The 14683-nt window shown below is 37.2% G+C and overlaps 1 protein-coding gene across 5 annotated transcripts in view; it reads right to left on the reverse strand.

The window, feature by feature from the left end:
- GK5 (glycerol kinase 5) overlaps positions 1-14683 on the reverse strand; it is a 29029-nt gene that overhangs the window by 8799 nt on the left and 5547 nt on the right. For 4 of the 5 annotated variants that reach the window (XM_058843703.1, XM_058843701.1, XM_058843700.1 and 1 more), the window contains 13 exons: positions 14525-14618; positions 11491-11566; positions 11006-11099; positions 9896-10027; positions 9305-9380; positions 8617-8678; positions 8455-8528; positions 8096-8156; positions 6854-6980; positions 6485-6559; positions 4097-4201; positions 1689-1774; positions 376-479 (listed from right to left, as the gene is read on the reverse strand). In XM_058843703.1, coding sequence (XP_058699686.1) covers positions 376-479; positions 1689-1774; positions 4097-4201; positions 6485-6559; positions 6854-6980; positions 8096-8156; positions 8455-8528; positions 8617-8678; positions 9305-9380; positions 9896-10027; positions 11006-11099; positions 11491-11566; positions 14525-14618 — 1166 coding nt within the window. The remainder of the gene's footprint in view (positions 1-375; positions 480-1688; positions 1775-4096; positions 4202-6484; positions 6560-6853; positions 6981-8095; positions 8157-8454; positions 8529-8616; positions 8679-9304; positions 9381-9895; positions 10028-11005; positions 11100-11490; positions 11567-14524; positions 14619-14683) is intronic. The other variant, XM_058843702.1, reaches the window with a different exon arrangement.

Consider the following 14683-nt stretch of genomic DNA (forward strand, 5'->3'; position numbering starts at 1 on the left):
CTTTAAACAAAAGCTAATATAAAACTTTCAGATTCAAGGATACTTTAAACACAGCTGGAGAGGACTACAGCTTCTGACAAAATACTGTCAGGAGAGGAAGGACAAACTTTAAACAAAAAACACTTTTAAAACACGCAGAAAGCAACATTATTTAAGAATCTCTATATGGCTGCTTAATGACAAAAAATTTGAACTAACAAATAGACACAAATTTATTTGTAAAGTATTAAAAAAAAGGAAGCAGCTGAAACTCCTTTCCAGCGTAACAGTAGTGTACTGTACAAACTGCAAAATTCCATGTATCCATTTAACACTGCTGATTTAAATTAAAGCAAACATAACAAAATATAAGCCAGATAATTTAGCAAGCAGTACCTGAAAGCTAGAGATTCCAATATAGCTCGAACAAGATGGTTTCTGTTAGTGGAGGGTTTCAGGCCCATGAAAGAGGCACATAAATATGGGTCATCCCCAGAAACCTGCAGAAAAGATGTCACCATGAGTTCAGTGAATTGTATTTGTAGACCCTTGTGAAAGAAGTTAAAGAGTAAGAAAAAAATAACTTACGACAATTACACGCAGCATAGTGAAAGAAGAAAATTGAGAACAATATGTAAGAGGTATATAGAGTTATTTTAGCTTACTCAGTGAACAGTTTAAATTGCTTCTTTCAACAGCAAAACGTTTAAGTGACTTCTTCCAAATCAGACAAACTAAAAAGGTCTAATCCACATAATTTCTCTTTAAAATACATTTAAAGTGTACACTAAATATCTAGGACAGGGCACACTCAATATTACTGATACTGCTGTTCTCTAATGAGAATTCACACACACCCCCTCTTGAACTCCTGAAAAAGAGATGAATTGACTTTCAAAAGTAATACTGAAAAGGACAGTATTACTTTTTATTGCTTATACTACAGCCTGTTATCAGTGACACTGAAGGAAGCTGGGCTATCTGGAGAAGAAATTAAGTTCTTCTTTGTTTTGTTCCATTAATACACAGAACTTAGACAAAGGTAAGGTAAAGATGTTAAGTTTCTTCATAAAAAACACTAGTCCTGGGAATGATCAAACTGAGTATGGTTAACTCATTTAGCAACACACTGAGAGATGAGCTCGTATCACTGAAGGCTGTCAGTAAGACTTCTAAGAGAGAAGTCTATTTTACTGAGTTGGATCGTTCCAAGGAGAAGTGCTTAAGTATTATCTTTGCTTTTCATAACACCAGGACTTGAAATCTTGCTAGTATTTAGATACTTTTAAATATTTTGATAAATTACAACCTACACCTGGAAAAAGGCAGATTAAAATGAATTATTTTAGAACAGTGACTAGAAACATTGTCTCAATGAAAGCTCTGCACTTCATAGCAGAAAAGCTGTGACATTCATTTGTGTCTCTGCAGGCAATGCCTGTGTTACTGGGGGAAAATAATTTAGTTTATCTGTCCATCACTAATTCTCCTATTTGGTAGGGTTTTTCTCAAGGGGAGGAATGGCATTTAACCATTCTGATATGACAATGGCCTTCATGTATCATGATGAGCTACAGACAATAAGAACTTCAGTAGTACAGAATAAATACTGTGTTAAGATGTAAATTTCTACCATTAAAAATGTAAAAATTAATTTTAATTGGATTATTAAAATATAATCTTGATTTTAATGTTAATAATAACTTTACCTGAAAACCTGGAATGAAACAAACACCTTGAGAATCAGCAATACTCTGTGCCATTTCTGCCGTTTCATCTACATTGGTGAAAAGTTCTGTAAAGATACATAAGTTGTACAATGTTATTATTTCCTTCGATTTCTTCATTTTGTCCCACTACGAGAAAAAAACCTAGAGTCAGACTACTCCTTTTGTAATATTTTCAATCTACACATTCTAAGGAAAACACTCTCTTCGCCTCTATTTCATGTCCATTAGTCATATCAATAATCCCAAACTATTCAGGTGAAGGCTAAACACAATAGGATTCTCTCCTATCTGCTGTGCTGCAGCCTTTTAATCTTCAAGACATAAATGGGAATTAAGAATGATAATGGCACGCTAAGAGTGCTAAAACCTTAGATTCATAGAACGTATTTTTTCCCTTCATGTTGCTACTGTTAGTCCATCCACCTAATAACTACAGAGAAAGTCCTTAATACCTATATTTTATCAGCATCCTTAGTATCTTAACAAGTGACACATAAGGTAATAGATCAGCTCTTATCACAATAATGCCTCTTGGATAGACACTGCTTTTATCTTCTGTCCAGCCATATGAGTCCTTTCATAACTCTACAGACATTTCTCTTCTTCACCCACATGCAACTCTTGTACTAACATCCATCTTCCAAAGCTGTAACTAATGATGTCCTTATGTGGCCACATAACATGATTTTACAGAAGACTAGAAGTCTCCTGTACATGAGAGCTATTGCTTTTTCTTGAATAAAAAAGTAAATTTTCCTATTAAAGGTAAATTAGTTTAATCTAGCTCAACTTACCTATCTTGGTAACTCATCAGGACTTTCACTTTACCTTTGCAACTTTTATGAATTTGTGGGAAAACTATGGATTCTACTCTGCTCAGTAATAAACCTAAATCACATTTTTTCCTTCTTGTTGCCTTTGCTATTACTGAATTATATATATCGTACCTCTATGCCACAACAGAAAATCAGAAATTAAGTAAGACAGACTTCAGGCTGAAATTCCACACACTACTTCCTCAAAATTCTTAGAAGTTACATGATTCCAGTAAAAGAAGTCCACTAAACTAAGTTTGCCCTGCTGCAGAAATTACTATTTCCAAACCTTTACCACTGTTGTGTCTTATCTTCATCCATTGTTGAGCCTCACCACCCTTATTGAGGCCATTGGCTTACCTTGTGTTTTGGCCCAATTCCTTCTGTAGAGCTAAAGTTTTTCCATTCTCCAAAGCTGACAAAAGTTTCTGAATTCTACTCCTCTACAACAGTATTTTCAGAAAATATAGCCCTTACTTGTTACAGAGTTTAAAGCAGCTTGCCTTTTATTTATCCCATCTCTAAAACTCACCCCCCCCCCCCCTTTTTTTTTCCTATGGTAGCAACTGTAGGTCATGATCATTTTACTATTGACTAGCTAAAAATCTTTTATGCTTCTGCATATACCAATGATACCCACTTTAAGTACAGGTAAGTTCCATATGGATAATTACCCATTTTAATTATGGATTCTGAAGCAGCAAGCTTATATATGTAGCATTGACACTTGAGTCTGCAGCACTGAACTGAGTCATTTCCTCCAAAGCCTTGTGGCTGTTACTCTCTAAGCTTAGTCAAATGTTGAAGATGTGACAACCAATCTGAGTCATAGTGAACCTTTAGGGGCACATACCAGAGCACATACACGTACATATGCACCTAAAGCTGACAGCTTTAAGAAACATGGAATTTTGTGGTGAGTTACACTTGAGGAAAACCCTTCCCAGACTGTCCAAAGTCTGAGACACTAATTGGTTTTTTCTCATCCTAGTAAAAATGTACTAAATTTCTAAGCAAGCCAAGTAAATTTTGAAGTTCTAATTAGAACCAAGAACAGTTGTCCTATGAACAATCAGTGGGTTTGAACATCAGCTACTACAGACATAGTATCTTCTTAGTCCGTCATTAAACTGGAATGCAAAACCTTTCATTACAAAATAATAACAACAGCCAAAAGGCACATTACTTCCACGTGAAGCAACATACTGTTACTTGCAAAGTTCTTCATGTTGTTTTCATATACATCGAACCTGTTATTAGTTATGAGATGTACAGCACAAGACTTCTCGAAAGCAAGTGAGGAGTAAAATGTTTCAGGAAAATAAAAGCCTAGTTAGGCAGGATGGTCTGAGGCAGAGACTGAAGAGGAGATGATTGTGCAGACCAAACTCCCTGCAGCAAACATACTCAGCAGAATGCCTACAAAAAAGACTGTGCATTTCTACTGTCCAAAGAATACAGACTACTTCCTTCAATTATGAATAATAAAATCATATTGACATAACTATGAACCCATAAAACAGCTTCTTAAGCAGTTATATATTTCACCCTCTATAAAATTAAAGAACTTACCTATATCCTGAGCCCATTGTATGGCAGTGCCAATGTCCGATACAGAGCCTTCAGTTAAGTAAACAACTTCTTCCCCAATCTTCCAACCGATCAGTGGATAAAGACCTTAATTATTTCCCATGAAACAAAACACTCAGTTAAATTAAATGTTTCCAGAAAAACATAAACATTCCTCACAATGAACCCACCAAAAAAATATATAAACTTCACTCAATTCCTTTGTAGAATTCAGCTAAAGAAGTCACTGATAGAGGTTAAATGTGCTGTTTAAAACTTTAGTGATAGTATTACAAAAGAATTGAGCAACAGGTTGTTAGACAAAAGTAAACCTAAAAAATTGCTATCAAATTACAAAAAAAATACCTTTAATCTGAAGATCTATCTGTGCCTATTTTTATTTTTTATATAAGAGATTGAGCATACCTAAAAAGTTATCAGTGCTTTTCTATTTAAATCCATCCAACTTTATCCAAGGGTTTCTAAAAAGTAAGAGTGTTTTTCCCCAAAACATAAAGCATGAAGGCTTGACTCTCAGTTGGGAAACATAAAACCGAAACAGACATATACACACAAAAAAAAAATAACACAGACTTAGAGCGCAGATCTTATTCACAGAAGAGGATGAAAGTGATGTACTTTTAATTCCCTGTTTAATACGCAATGCTTCCTCACACAGAAAGCAAAGAAGAAAACAAGTTTCACCTACACTGCAGCTAAAGAAATGGCTTTTTAGGTCACTATAAGAGAACCCAAATAGTCAGTGGTCACTGCAACAACTTCACCCAATCAAGCACAGTAACTGCTAGAGTGAAGAAAGCACCCAGACTTTATGAAACCCTGCTCAGGACCCAGAAATCACAGGTAATGCAACAAAAGTAAACGAGTCCCATTGTGCCTTTACAAGGACCAGAAAAACATCAGAAGGATCTAGGGGTTCTCTCTGCTTTCTCAAAGTGACTTTGCTGATGTGTATGTCCCTCACAGGATCATCTCCAGTTTGCTTGCCTGTGTCCAAATGAGTTGTGTGGGAGTACCAGTGCAATTGCAGAAACTTGTGTTAGTGCTGGAGGCACTCTGGTGGTTATGATATAAAATCATCATCACCACTGATTGAAGTCTGTACTTGTCTGTTGAAAGGGGAATGTAACATATATAACTCCAGATCATCCATGCAGGTGTCCCTTAAAATCCTAGTTTTTCACCAAAGGTAAAGCCACAAATAAAAAAGCCCAGAAGACTGAGCCACAGATCCTAAAGAAGTGCAGCTAATTAAGGACAGAGACATCCATCCATCACGTTGCCTCCCTAAAGATGCTCACACCAGTCTCTAGCAATGTAACATAATCATACCTCTAGGGAAGGGATCCCCATGACACTTTGCATGACCAGAGGTATTAAGAACCCTCAGGCTACCAGAGGTACCTTTTAAACCTACACAACATAATTCCATCACTGAATTGTGAGGCAGGTTGTTCTTGAAGGATTCACTTTGTTTTTCTTTTTTTTCAAATTGTTATATGTAGGAGCTAAATGTTAACCAGAAACAAGAACAGCAGCTAATGAATAGCTTGCACAAGGATGCTGCAGGGATTCATCTTGCAGTCTTAAATACATATGACAGCTTTAAAAATTGAACACATTTCATGTCCACGGCACTGAGAAAGCCAGGCACTTAACTTGTCCCACTAACCATACCCCACACAGCCAAAAGACACAGGGAAAATAATTTCAACATGAGTAACAGCCTAAAGCAGTAGAAGTTCCACAGCACTGCCTTAGAAGACTTTAACTCCTACCAGAATACGATAGCTAAATTGAAAAACTTTACCGCATGTTTTTTGCTATTGCATTTTACTGGACTACATATGTTATGTATGTATACATAACTACATATGTTACATATGTTATTTCCTAAGTAAAAATATCATAATAATGACATAATTAATTAGCATAAAAAGCATTTGCATTCATAGGAAATTCAATGTCTATGCTATTCAGTTCTGACACATCTCATGTATTTGCCAAGGTTCTTCAAGACTTGAGCTGGTAAAACTCTCTTTAGCACATTGTTGTCCTCTATCCCAGCTCCACCCCATTTTAAGCAGAAGACATCCTGAATTTACTAACTCCTGAATTAGTAAACTCTAGACAGAGAGAAACTGTGTAGGCAAACTTACTTCAGTATGATGCTCAGTGGTGCTGTCTTGACAAATAGCTATCTCTGACAAATTAACAAGCTTGACAGACCACAGATGTTCAGAATGACAAAGTTTTAAACACTAGAAACACACTGGGGAGCCCATTTTAAAAGAAAACTATTAACTTCTAACCCTACATTATCTCACTGCAGGTGCTTCAATGCGTAAGGGCTCAAGGGGAGGAACTTGCAATGATTCACTGCAACGTTTTGATGTGAGAAGCCAGAGGACCAATCCCTTTTTTCTCCAATCCTGTACAATACTGCTATGAAGAACAAGTGAAGGAAAAAACAAACAGGAGGGATGCAGATATAATTACTAATGATGCTACTTAAGTTCTCTTCCTGAGAAGCTTACTTTAGGATAATCAAAATTTACATTACTAATTAAAATTTTCCACAGTCTTCTCCTCTGCATGAACTCCCAAGCTGTTTTTCTACACCTATAGACAGAAGAAAAAGCACAGCCCTGTTTTATTTTGTGTACCCTAAGCATTAACAGCTAACAAAGAACAGCTGAAAGAATAAAATCCCCTAAAAGCAAAACTTCACTGTCTTACTTCCCCGTGATGCAAAGAGATGCTCTCCAGTATTCACATTCCAGAAACCACCTGTTCCCATTGTCAGTTTAACATCTCCTGGGTGAAAACAGCATTCTCCAAATGTAGCTGACTGCTGATCAGCTACCTGTCAATCCAACAAAAACAATGGAACATGTTAGCTCCTGACTACCAACCTGCAATGTTTGAAAATATCTCTGTATTGTATCAGCAAAGTGTATAAGAACACTTTGGCATTCTGAATACAAGTAACCACTCAGGAACTGAGCATTCAGAGAGGACTCTCTAACAATTTTTTAAGTATTTGCATTACAACAGTCAGACTTATAACTGGCATCAAATCACACCAGGTTTGGACACAATGTGAATGTCTGTAGTATTGCTTGCAACACTGAAAAACATGGAAATAAAATAAGTATTTTGTGGTTTAATATTTAATAAGGATAAACAGGGCATTTACAATCCCAAAGAGCAGAACAGAGTAGCTTGGCCTAAATTCCTTTTTCTCCAAATAGAAAGTTGAAGTTTTGAGGTCTTGGCTTTCTTTTTCCTGGATACCCCCTTCTATACCAAATTATTCCATGCTCCATTTTCCAACAATGATAATGGTTATTACATCTATTTACTTATGTTTTTGCCTCGGTGACACAGTAAATTTACAGCTAGATTTAGTCCAGTTCTTTAAAACTAGACAAATTCATGTTAGCTAAGGGAGATTTTTTTCATTTAGCTAATTCAAGCAGATTTTGCTCCACATCATCACCTCAGGTTTTCTTATCCAAATTCTAATTAGAGGAAAGAGCATGTCATTTGTCACTTACTTTTAGTGAAAAATAAAAAAGGATAAAAGGTATCACGAATGGATCTATTAACAAATACTCTTACAGTTGTTCAGTCCTACTGAAGTCAAGCCAGACTTGACTGGCTTGTATAAAAGTCTTGTATAACTTTATACAGAACTGATTTTAAGCCAGAAACATGAATTAGCAGAGCTTGAAGTCCTACATTCAGAATTGAACCATTTGGTCACACAACCTTAATAGAGCTCAGCCTCCTGTTCCTCTCTCCTCCTTCCCCCTAAAGTTGTATACTGGGTTTTTGGAGAAAAATTAAACAATAAATTCTATTGCAGTAAAGTCAGAGAGAATGAATAGAGGAATAGGAATGAAAGAAGCAAGTACCAAATCAGAACCAAATAAATAGAGTATAAACACACAGATTTAATAAAATATTTTTACTTACCACTGCCATTATTGGAATAGGTACCCCAAATATTTCAGAGTCAGTTGATCCAAAGTTGCAGCTTAAAACAAATCACATTAAAATGACCTTTTTGTTAAAATGAAATCTAGGTACATACAGCCTGGGTTTGGATCACATGTAATAGGTAATGCTACTGATTTATCACTTTTAGAAACACAGTAAAAAAGTTTTGGATTTAGTATACTTTTATATAAGGTATAATTGCATATAAATTATTTTTGTGTACCTGTGTATTATTTGGTCTATGCAGAATATTTTGTATTTCTCAGTTAATCATAATTAATTTAACAATTAATTTAACAGTTGTCTTATTTTTTAGATTATGCCTTCACAGTTACCTTGTGTCTTTCACTGGTGGATAAACAGACATTGGAATAGAAAGTAGATTAGACAAAGTGGGATTCCAACATTTCTGAAATGAAATTGAAAAAGTAAAAACATTAGCAACCCTCTGAGAAGCACAATAAATAGCAACAACATTCTTTGTGAACAGCACATACCGTAAAGGGTTCAAAAATGCCTGTAGAACTGGCATTTGAGTAATCTGTAGCATACATAGAACCTAGCATGAAAAGAAACAGAGCAAAGTAAGATTTTTAGACATCCAAATATTTAAGAGTTTTCTTTAAACATCTCATTGGCTCCCATGAAATAGAAATCAAGTGTGTATGAGTAAAATCACAGTGATACAATGAGAACAGAGACTTTACCTGCTGCTCACTATAATGTGCACAAATTACCCCATTTCCTCTCACACTGTTTCTGTCTAGAACAGCCAACAGCACCACACCAACTGCATCACAATCATAACCTGACTCCTCACGCATTAGTCCTCAGGAAAGAAACTTGTAATTCTTCAACATTAGTAACAATGCTTTGCTCTTCTGCTTTCACAGGTACTTTTCTTCAATCAACACCAATTAGCTCAGTTAGTCCTCTTTAAACCTTATACTCTTAGAAGGCTGATTATACGTAATAAATTTTTCCCGTCCAAGCAGGCCCAAAGAATAACTAATTCCGAAGTTCTTTTTGTAACAGTAAATATATTACAATTTTTGTTGAATATACAAAAGCACAAACTGCAGAAAAAGTATCTGAAATCTAGGATATAGAAATGACAAATAATTAACATAATTTCTTAGATTGCAGTGTGTTTTACTGATATTTAAGAGGAACTGTAATGTTCACCTTTAGTCAATCTATACAGTAACCACGTGTCAACCGTTCCGAAGCAGCAGCTGTTTTTTTTGGCAGCTTCTTCAGCCTGGGAAAAAACGTAAACGAAAAAAAATAATATTTACAACTGGGTGCAATAAGAGAAACATATTTATTGATATCTTTTATTATATTCTTCATGATTAATCAGAATGTCCTCAGAAAATAAGTCTCTGATTGTAAAGTTTTCTTCTAAAAAGGCTGAGTTGGCTATTTAACTAGTATTATCCTACAAGTTCATGCTCCTAACAGAAAATAAGAAAACTTTCTTACAGCTGCTGCTAAGGGAAAAAAAGCAATTAATCTTCTATGAACAAATTCTTTCTGGTCCTTCTGAGAACGAGCAAGACAAAACTGAAGCATTTACAGCCAATAGTCACACAGTCATGGAATGGCCTGCACTGGAAGGGACCTTGAAGAGTTCCAACTCCACAGCTATGAGGAGGGACACCTTCCACTAAACCGGGTGACTCAAAGCCCCATCCAGCCTGGCCCTGAACACCTCCAAGTCACAAGTCATCATTATGACTCAAGAAACCTATTGTTTTTCCCTTTCCAGCTTACCTCATGTATATTTTTAAAAACCCATGACAACTTCATAGAAGTTTGATGTGTTGAAAAAGTAAGAAAACTGGGTGCCAAGTATCGATCATTCCCAGTGAAGAAATGAAGCACAGTAAAAATAACATGGATTCCCTGTTTCAAAAGAAAACAGTTACTTAATTTTTAATCTTGCCCTTGAAACGTTACTGATCAATTACCTTTAAAGGATGACAACACAGATGAAAGCTGCTGACATGAGATTAGATTGAGAAGGCTAAAACTTCTTTAAAGGATCCTTCCATAGGATTATGTAAGGATCTTATTTCAACAGACAGCCTTCCTGCAACACACACCACAGGAAAGAGCAGCTGCTCTAAGCAATGCTGCTTTAGCACGTTCTGCTGGAGCACTGACAGGCATTGCTCTGCATTGTCAACACCAGTCACCTATGTGAGCACAACGCATGATGTGGCTGACAGCATTACATACTGTTAGTCCAGTGGAAGTTCTTTTACAGTTGACAGGCTCACTCATGACTTAATAGATTTACCAAAATTTAATCATTCATCGAGTCTTCACAAAAGAAGTAACTGGCAAACCCAAGAATTTAACTTCTTATTGTGACTGTGCTGGTTAGTTACCACTTAGAGGAAAACTAACTTGCATTTTTGCACTTAGAGAAAATGTTTCTCTCCTAAAGGTATGAAGCACAAGTCAAAAAAAGCAGAAAATGCACCTCCTATAGATAATCTGAGCAAACATGAAAAAAACAAGCCAAGAAACCAAAAGCCCAAACCATTTCCAACGCAGACCTGTCTACATCCAAAAATCTATGCTGTAGTAGTACTAATATGCAACATTTTATTATAACAGACTAAAAAGCAACAAAATGAGCCTCAGACCTACAGGCATCTTTTTCCATAATAATTACTTTAGGCTATCATTACTGAACTTTTTTTCTTGGTATTATTTTCCATGCTAATATTGCTCTGATAAATGGTTTTAGACCACAGCCCATCACATCACCATGTGAACAGGACACTTGCAGTATTCCATATATTGCCCTTACTTGTCATAAAAGTTAAACAGCTCTAATATATCCAAGCAGAATCTAGATTAGCAGAGTTTTACCTTCAGCAGAAGGGAATTATTCCAGGAATTCACAAGTTCAGCACTTCTTAAGTCTTGCCAACTTATGAAATTATGAAAGGGTTTCCCTGTCCTCCTGAAAAAACAGTATTTGAACGTTTAGAGCTAGAGAACTCAAAAAGTCCAAAACATTCAACATTATTTACCATTTCCAATCAGAAAAATAAACAGGTTAGTTCCTGTAATAAATGCATATCCTCCTGGTGGATTTGAGGAATTACTAAATCAGCACACAGACATTTGGAGTGTCAGATTTCTCACCAGAATTAAAAATACAAATGTATTCATCTCTTCCAATGTACAAAGAAGAAAAAGGCCACACACAATCTGTTCTGAACTGCTCTAAGGTGTGGCTGTGCAAACACAAGAGAACATGTGTGAGTTCAACACTTCTACAGCCTGCTTCCATCCAGTCTGTGAATGCAAATGAATACAAATTCATTTTAAACAACACACAACATACATACTTGTGCCATGTAATGAAAGTTCCTCTCTGGGTGGAGATGCCAAGACCAGAAATTTGCCTCATGTGAAGTCCTGCATCTAAAAACCAAAAATAAATGACAATCACAAAAAAGGCATTTATTTGGAGAAACAAACAAAAATATAACTTCTTCAATATGACTATAAAACCTGTGGAATACTTAGGAAAATAACAGTTTATGAGAATATGAATCTGTACAAATTGTTCAGCTGTTCAGATCAGTGAAACATTAGAGAGCTCTGAGTCAGACAATTGATTCCAAAGCAGATAACCAAACCTATGTATTTTCCAAAAGCTGTTGTGGCACACTGACCCTTTTCACTCTCTGAAAGGCCTGTTGATACTTAATATGAACAATTCCAGATATAGGTAGGCAGATTACATATGCCTACATAATCAATTAAAATGTGTATTTCACATGGATGAATGTGAATGAAAGCACCAATGAAAGTACATTACAGACTTAGGGAAAGAATTTCTATAAAGAAACCAAACTAGATTGATCCTGCAGGCAGTAAATAGATAAATGTGAATATGCATGACTTTCTGCATTACTTTGATAATGATATGTCTCACTTTAAATATTTCTTAAGCAATGTTTCAAAATTCATAAGAATTAATTTGCTTAAACCAGACTGCACTGAATGCAGTAAAGTATATTTTATAGTCAGAAGTACAAAAATGCACATTTGGATATATACCAATTTTGCTGTTAAACCTTATCTTCAAATAACTTACAGAACATTTTTTCTAATATAAGTGTAAATAATTAAATATGTCCACAGCTATCTTCAAAGCAACTCTGATCAGCTTGCTATTTACCTCCAGCCATACTTAGAGAAGCAAAATTTCATGAAGCAAATATACATTAAAAAATTTCCACTCAAATGACTACCCACCCAGGTCAGGGTGGGTAACAGAGTACTGTTACTCTGAAGGGCACTCAATCCAGATCCTTGAAAAAATTACAGGTCAAGTAGGTTTTGCCCATATGTGTTCTCATGTTCATTTTCACGTGCAAAGTTGCTCATTTGTGTGAGCACGTCCTGCAGGCTCTACACCCAGCACCCTCTCAGCAACAATTACAGAAGGGGTTTCACAGAGAAAGGGCACCTTTCCTGTGCTGCCCAGCTCTACATGTACTTCCCCTTACACCGGGTCCTTGCATTCCTGCCAGCAGTGCTATCAATTCCTCAATCAGCTGAAAATTAAACCAGTGCTTTCGCAAGGCAACCTGCTCCACCTGCCTGCACAAGTGCTGCTGGTAGCAGGAGGGTACAGGAGGAGGACCTGGGAGTGGGTGGCCTGAGAACAGCACTATTTCTTTTTCAGGCAAAGCCATACAAGCACTTGCACAGCTCACTAAGGACTAGTGGCATGTGTTACGCCTTCCCATCCCCACAATCTGGTGGTGTGGTCCCAACACTTTCCCTGTGTTAGCTATGGTGCTCTCCAGACACCCACATCAGTGGAGCTAACTTCCATTACAGACAAAAACAAACCTAAAGACAAACACAGATATTTTTCAATAAAGCTGTCTTTTGGATCCTGTCTTTTGGAGTGACACAGTATGAGACAGAGTTGGGACCATGCAGCCAGAAGTTTCCACCTTTAGGTAGTACTGAACTACAGCAGCTCATCCACACCTACGTGGAATCACATGTTTAGCTGTGCAAGCCCTGCAAACCCAAGTGTCAGTGTGCTCCTTCTGCTTCCAGACAGCCATTCCTGCCCCTGCCACCACACCCTCTCTTGCGTCAGCACAAACATAGGTGAAGCTCTGCTGGCATAAACAACCGGACAGTGATTTGACTCAGGAAACTGCCCTAGACTAGAAACAACTCCGTAAAAAAGGGGTGGCACCGCTTCTTTTGACAGCACTGTGAGTTATGCTTACTTACACACCCACTTAAAAATGACTTGCAAACAATGTGTGCAGTTTGGCCACAAGGAAATCTTCCCTTTTTAAAACTAGCTGAAAAGTCTTGCTTCCTGATTTGTCCTACAGAATGGAAATGAAGTAAGGTCTTTGGGGGTTGAGGTGGCATTGCTGTCCTTGTGACCAAATGGTTGTGGCTGCTGACAGAACAAACCAACAGCCCAAAATAATCAGCTTCAGCTTACACCTGGTGATATTTACAGCCTTCCAAAGGAAGGGACAAGCAGTTTTGCCATGAGCCATGTCTGAAGCCAGAGCAACACTGGAGACCAAGCAAGAGGGGCTGAACAGGAGGAACTGAATGAATTGAATGAAAGAGTGCAATTTTCACACAGGCCAAGGAGGCTGGGGCACTGTGGGAAGGCAAGTTGGGGTCGAGTTGACAGGATCACAGTACCAACATGGTACAGAAGGTGATCCAGGATTGATGGCAGAACACTGGAGGTGGATTAATATGAAAGCTGTGAGAATTGTAGAGAAATAGAGCAGCATCCAGAAAAGCGGGGGGGGAAAACCCATCAGAGGTTTGCCAAAAAAAGGAGTTGTATATATTTAGTGTGTGGAGCACTAGGAATTTTTAGGCTAAACTACAAATAGAAAAGAACAGTAATACAGGAATAGGGCAGTAAGAACCACTTAAAGGTGAAATGGGAAAAGCAGGAATATCGGGTTGCCATTGAGTGAGCACAGCTCTGCAGCATCCTGCACTCATTCTCACACACACTCACACATACAAAGTGGCGGTAGAACAATGGGGCACTGGAAGGGGAACAAGCCTGCTCTCTGTTTCTGCACCCAGGCATGTGGAGGAACAGACACTGGGGAAGGATGCACACACAAAAAGCTGGAACAACAAAGTGCTGGCACTGATGCGTAAATCAAGTACTCACATTGCTTCTGCTTCTAGTTCAATCCTAATCTGGCCCCAGTGAAAGGAAAAAGGTAATTACAGTACCCTATCTTAAAACATGTTGTAGACCTGCACCCAGTGATGATTTTCAGCACTAGCTAAAAATAGTTTTATTATCCAAGTAACTACTGATTTTGATAAATTATTTCTCAAAGTTTAAGCCCTTACCTTGTACAGCCTCTTTGATTACACCAGTAAATTGACTCCATAGCACTTCAGGATCTAATTCAACCCATCCAGGACGAGGATAAAGTGATTCTACCTATTTGGGAAACAGAAATAGCATTATTACGATCCCTAGTTTACAGAAACCAGCAAATACATTTG

This window comes from Poecile atricapillus, chromosome 8 (assembly GCF_030490865.1).
Source record: "Poecile atricapillus isolate bPoeAtr1 chromosome 8, bPoeAtr1.hap1, whole genome shotgun sequence".
Taxonomy (NCBI): domain Eukaryota; kingdom Metazoa; phylum Chordata; class Aves; order Passeriformes; family Paridae; genus Poecile; species Poecile atricapillus.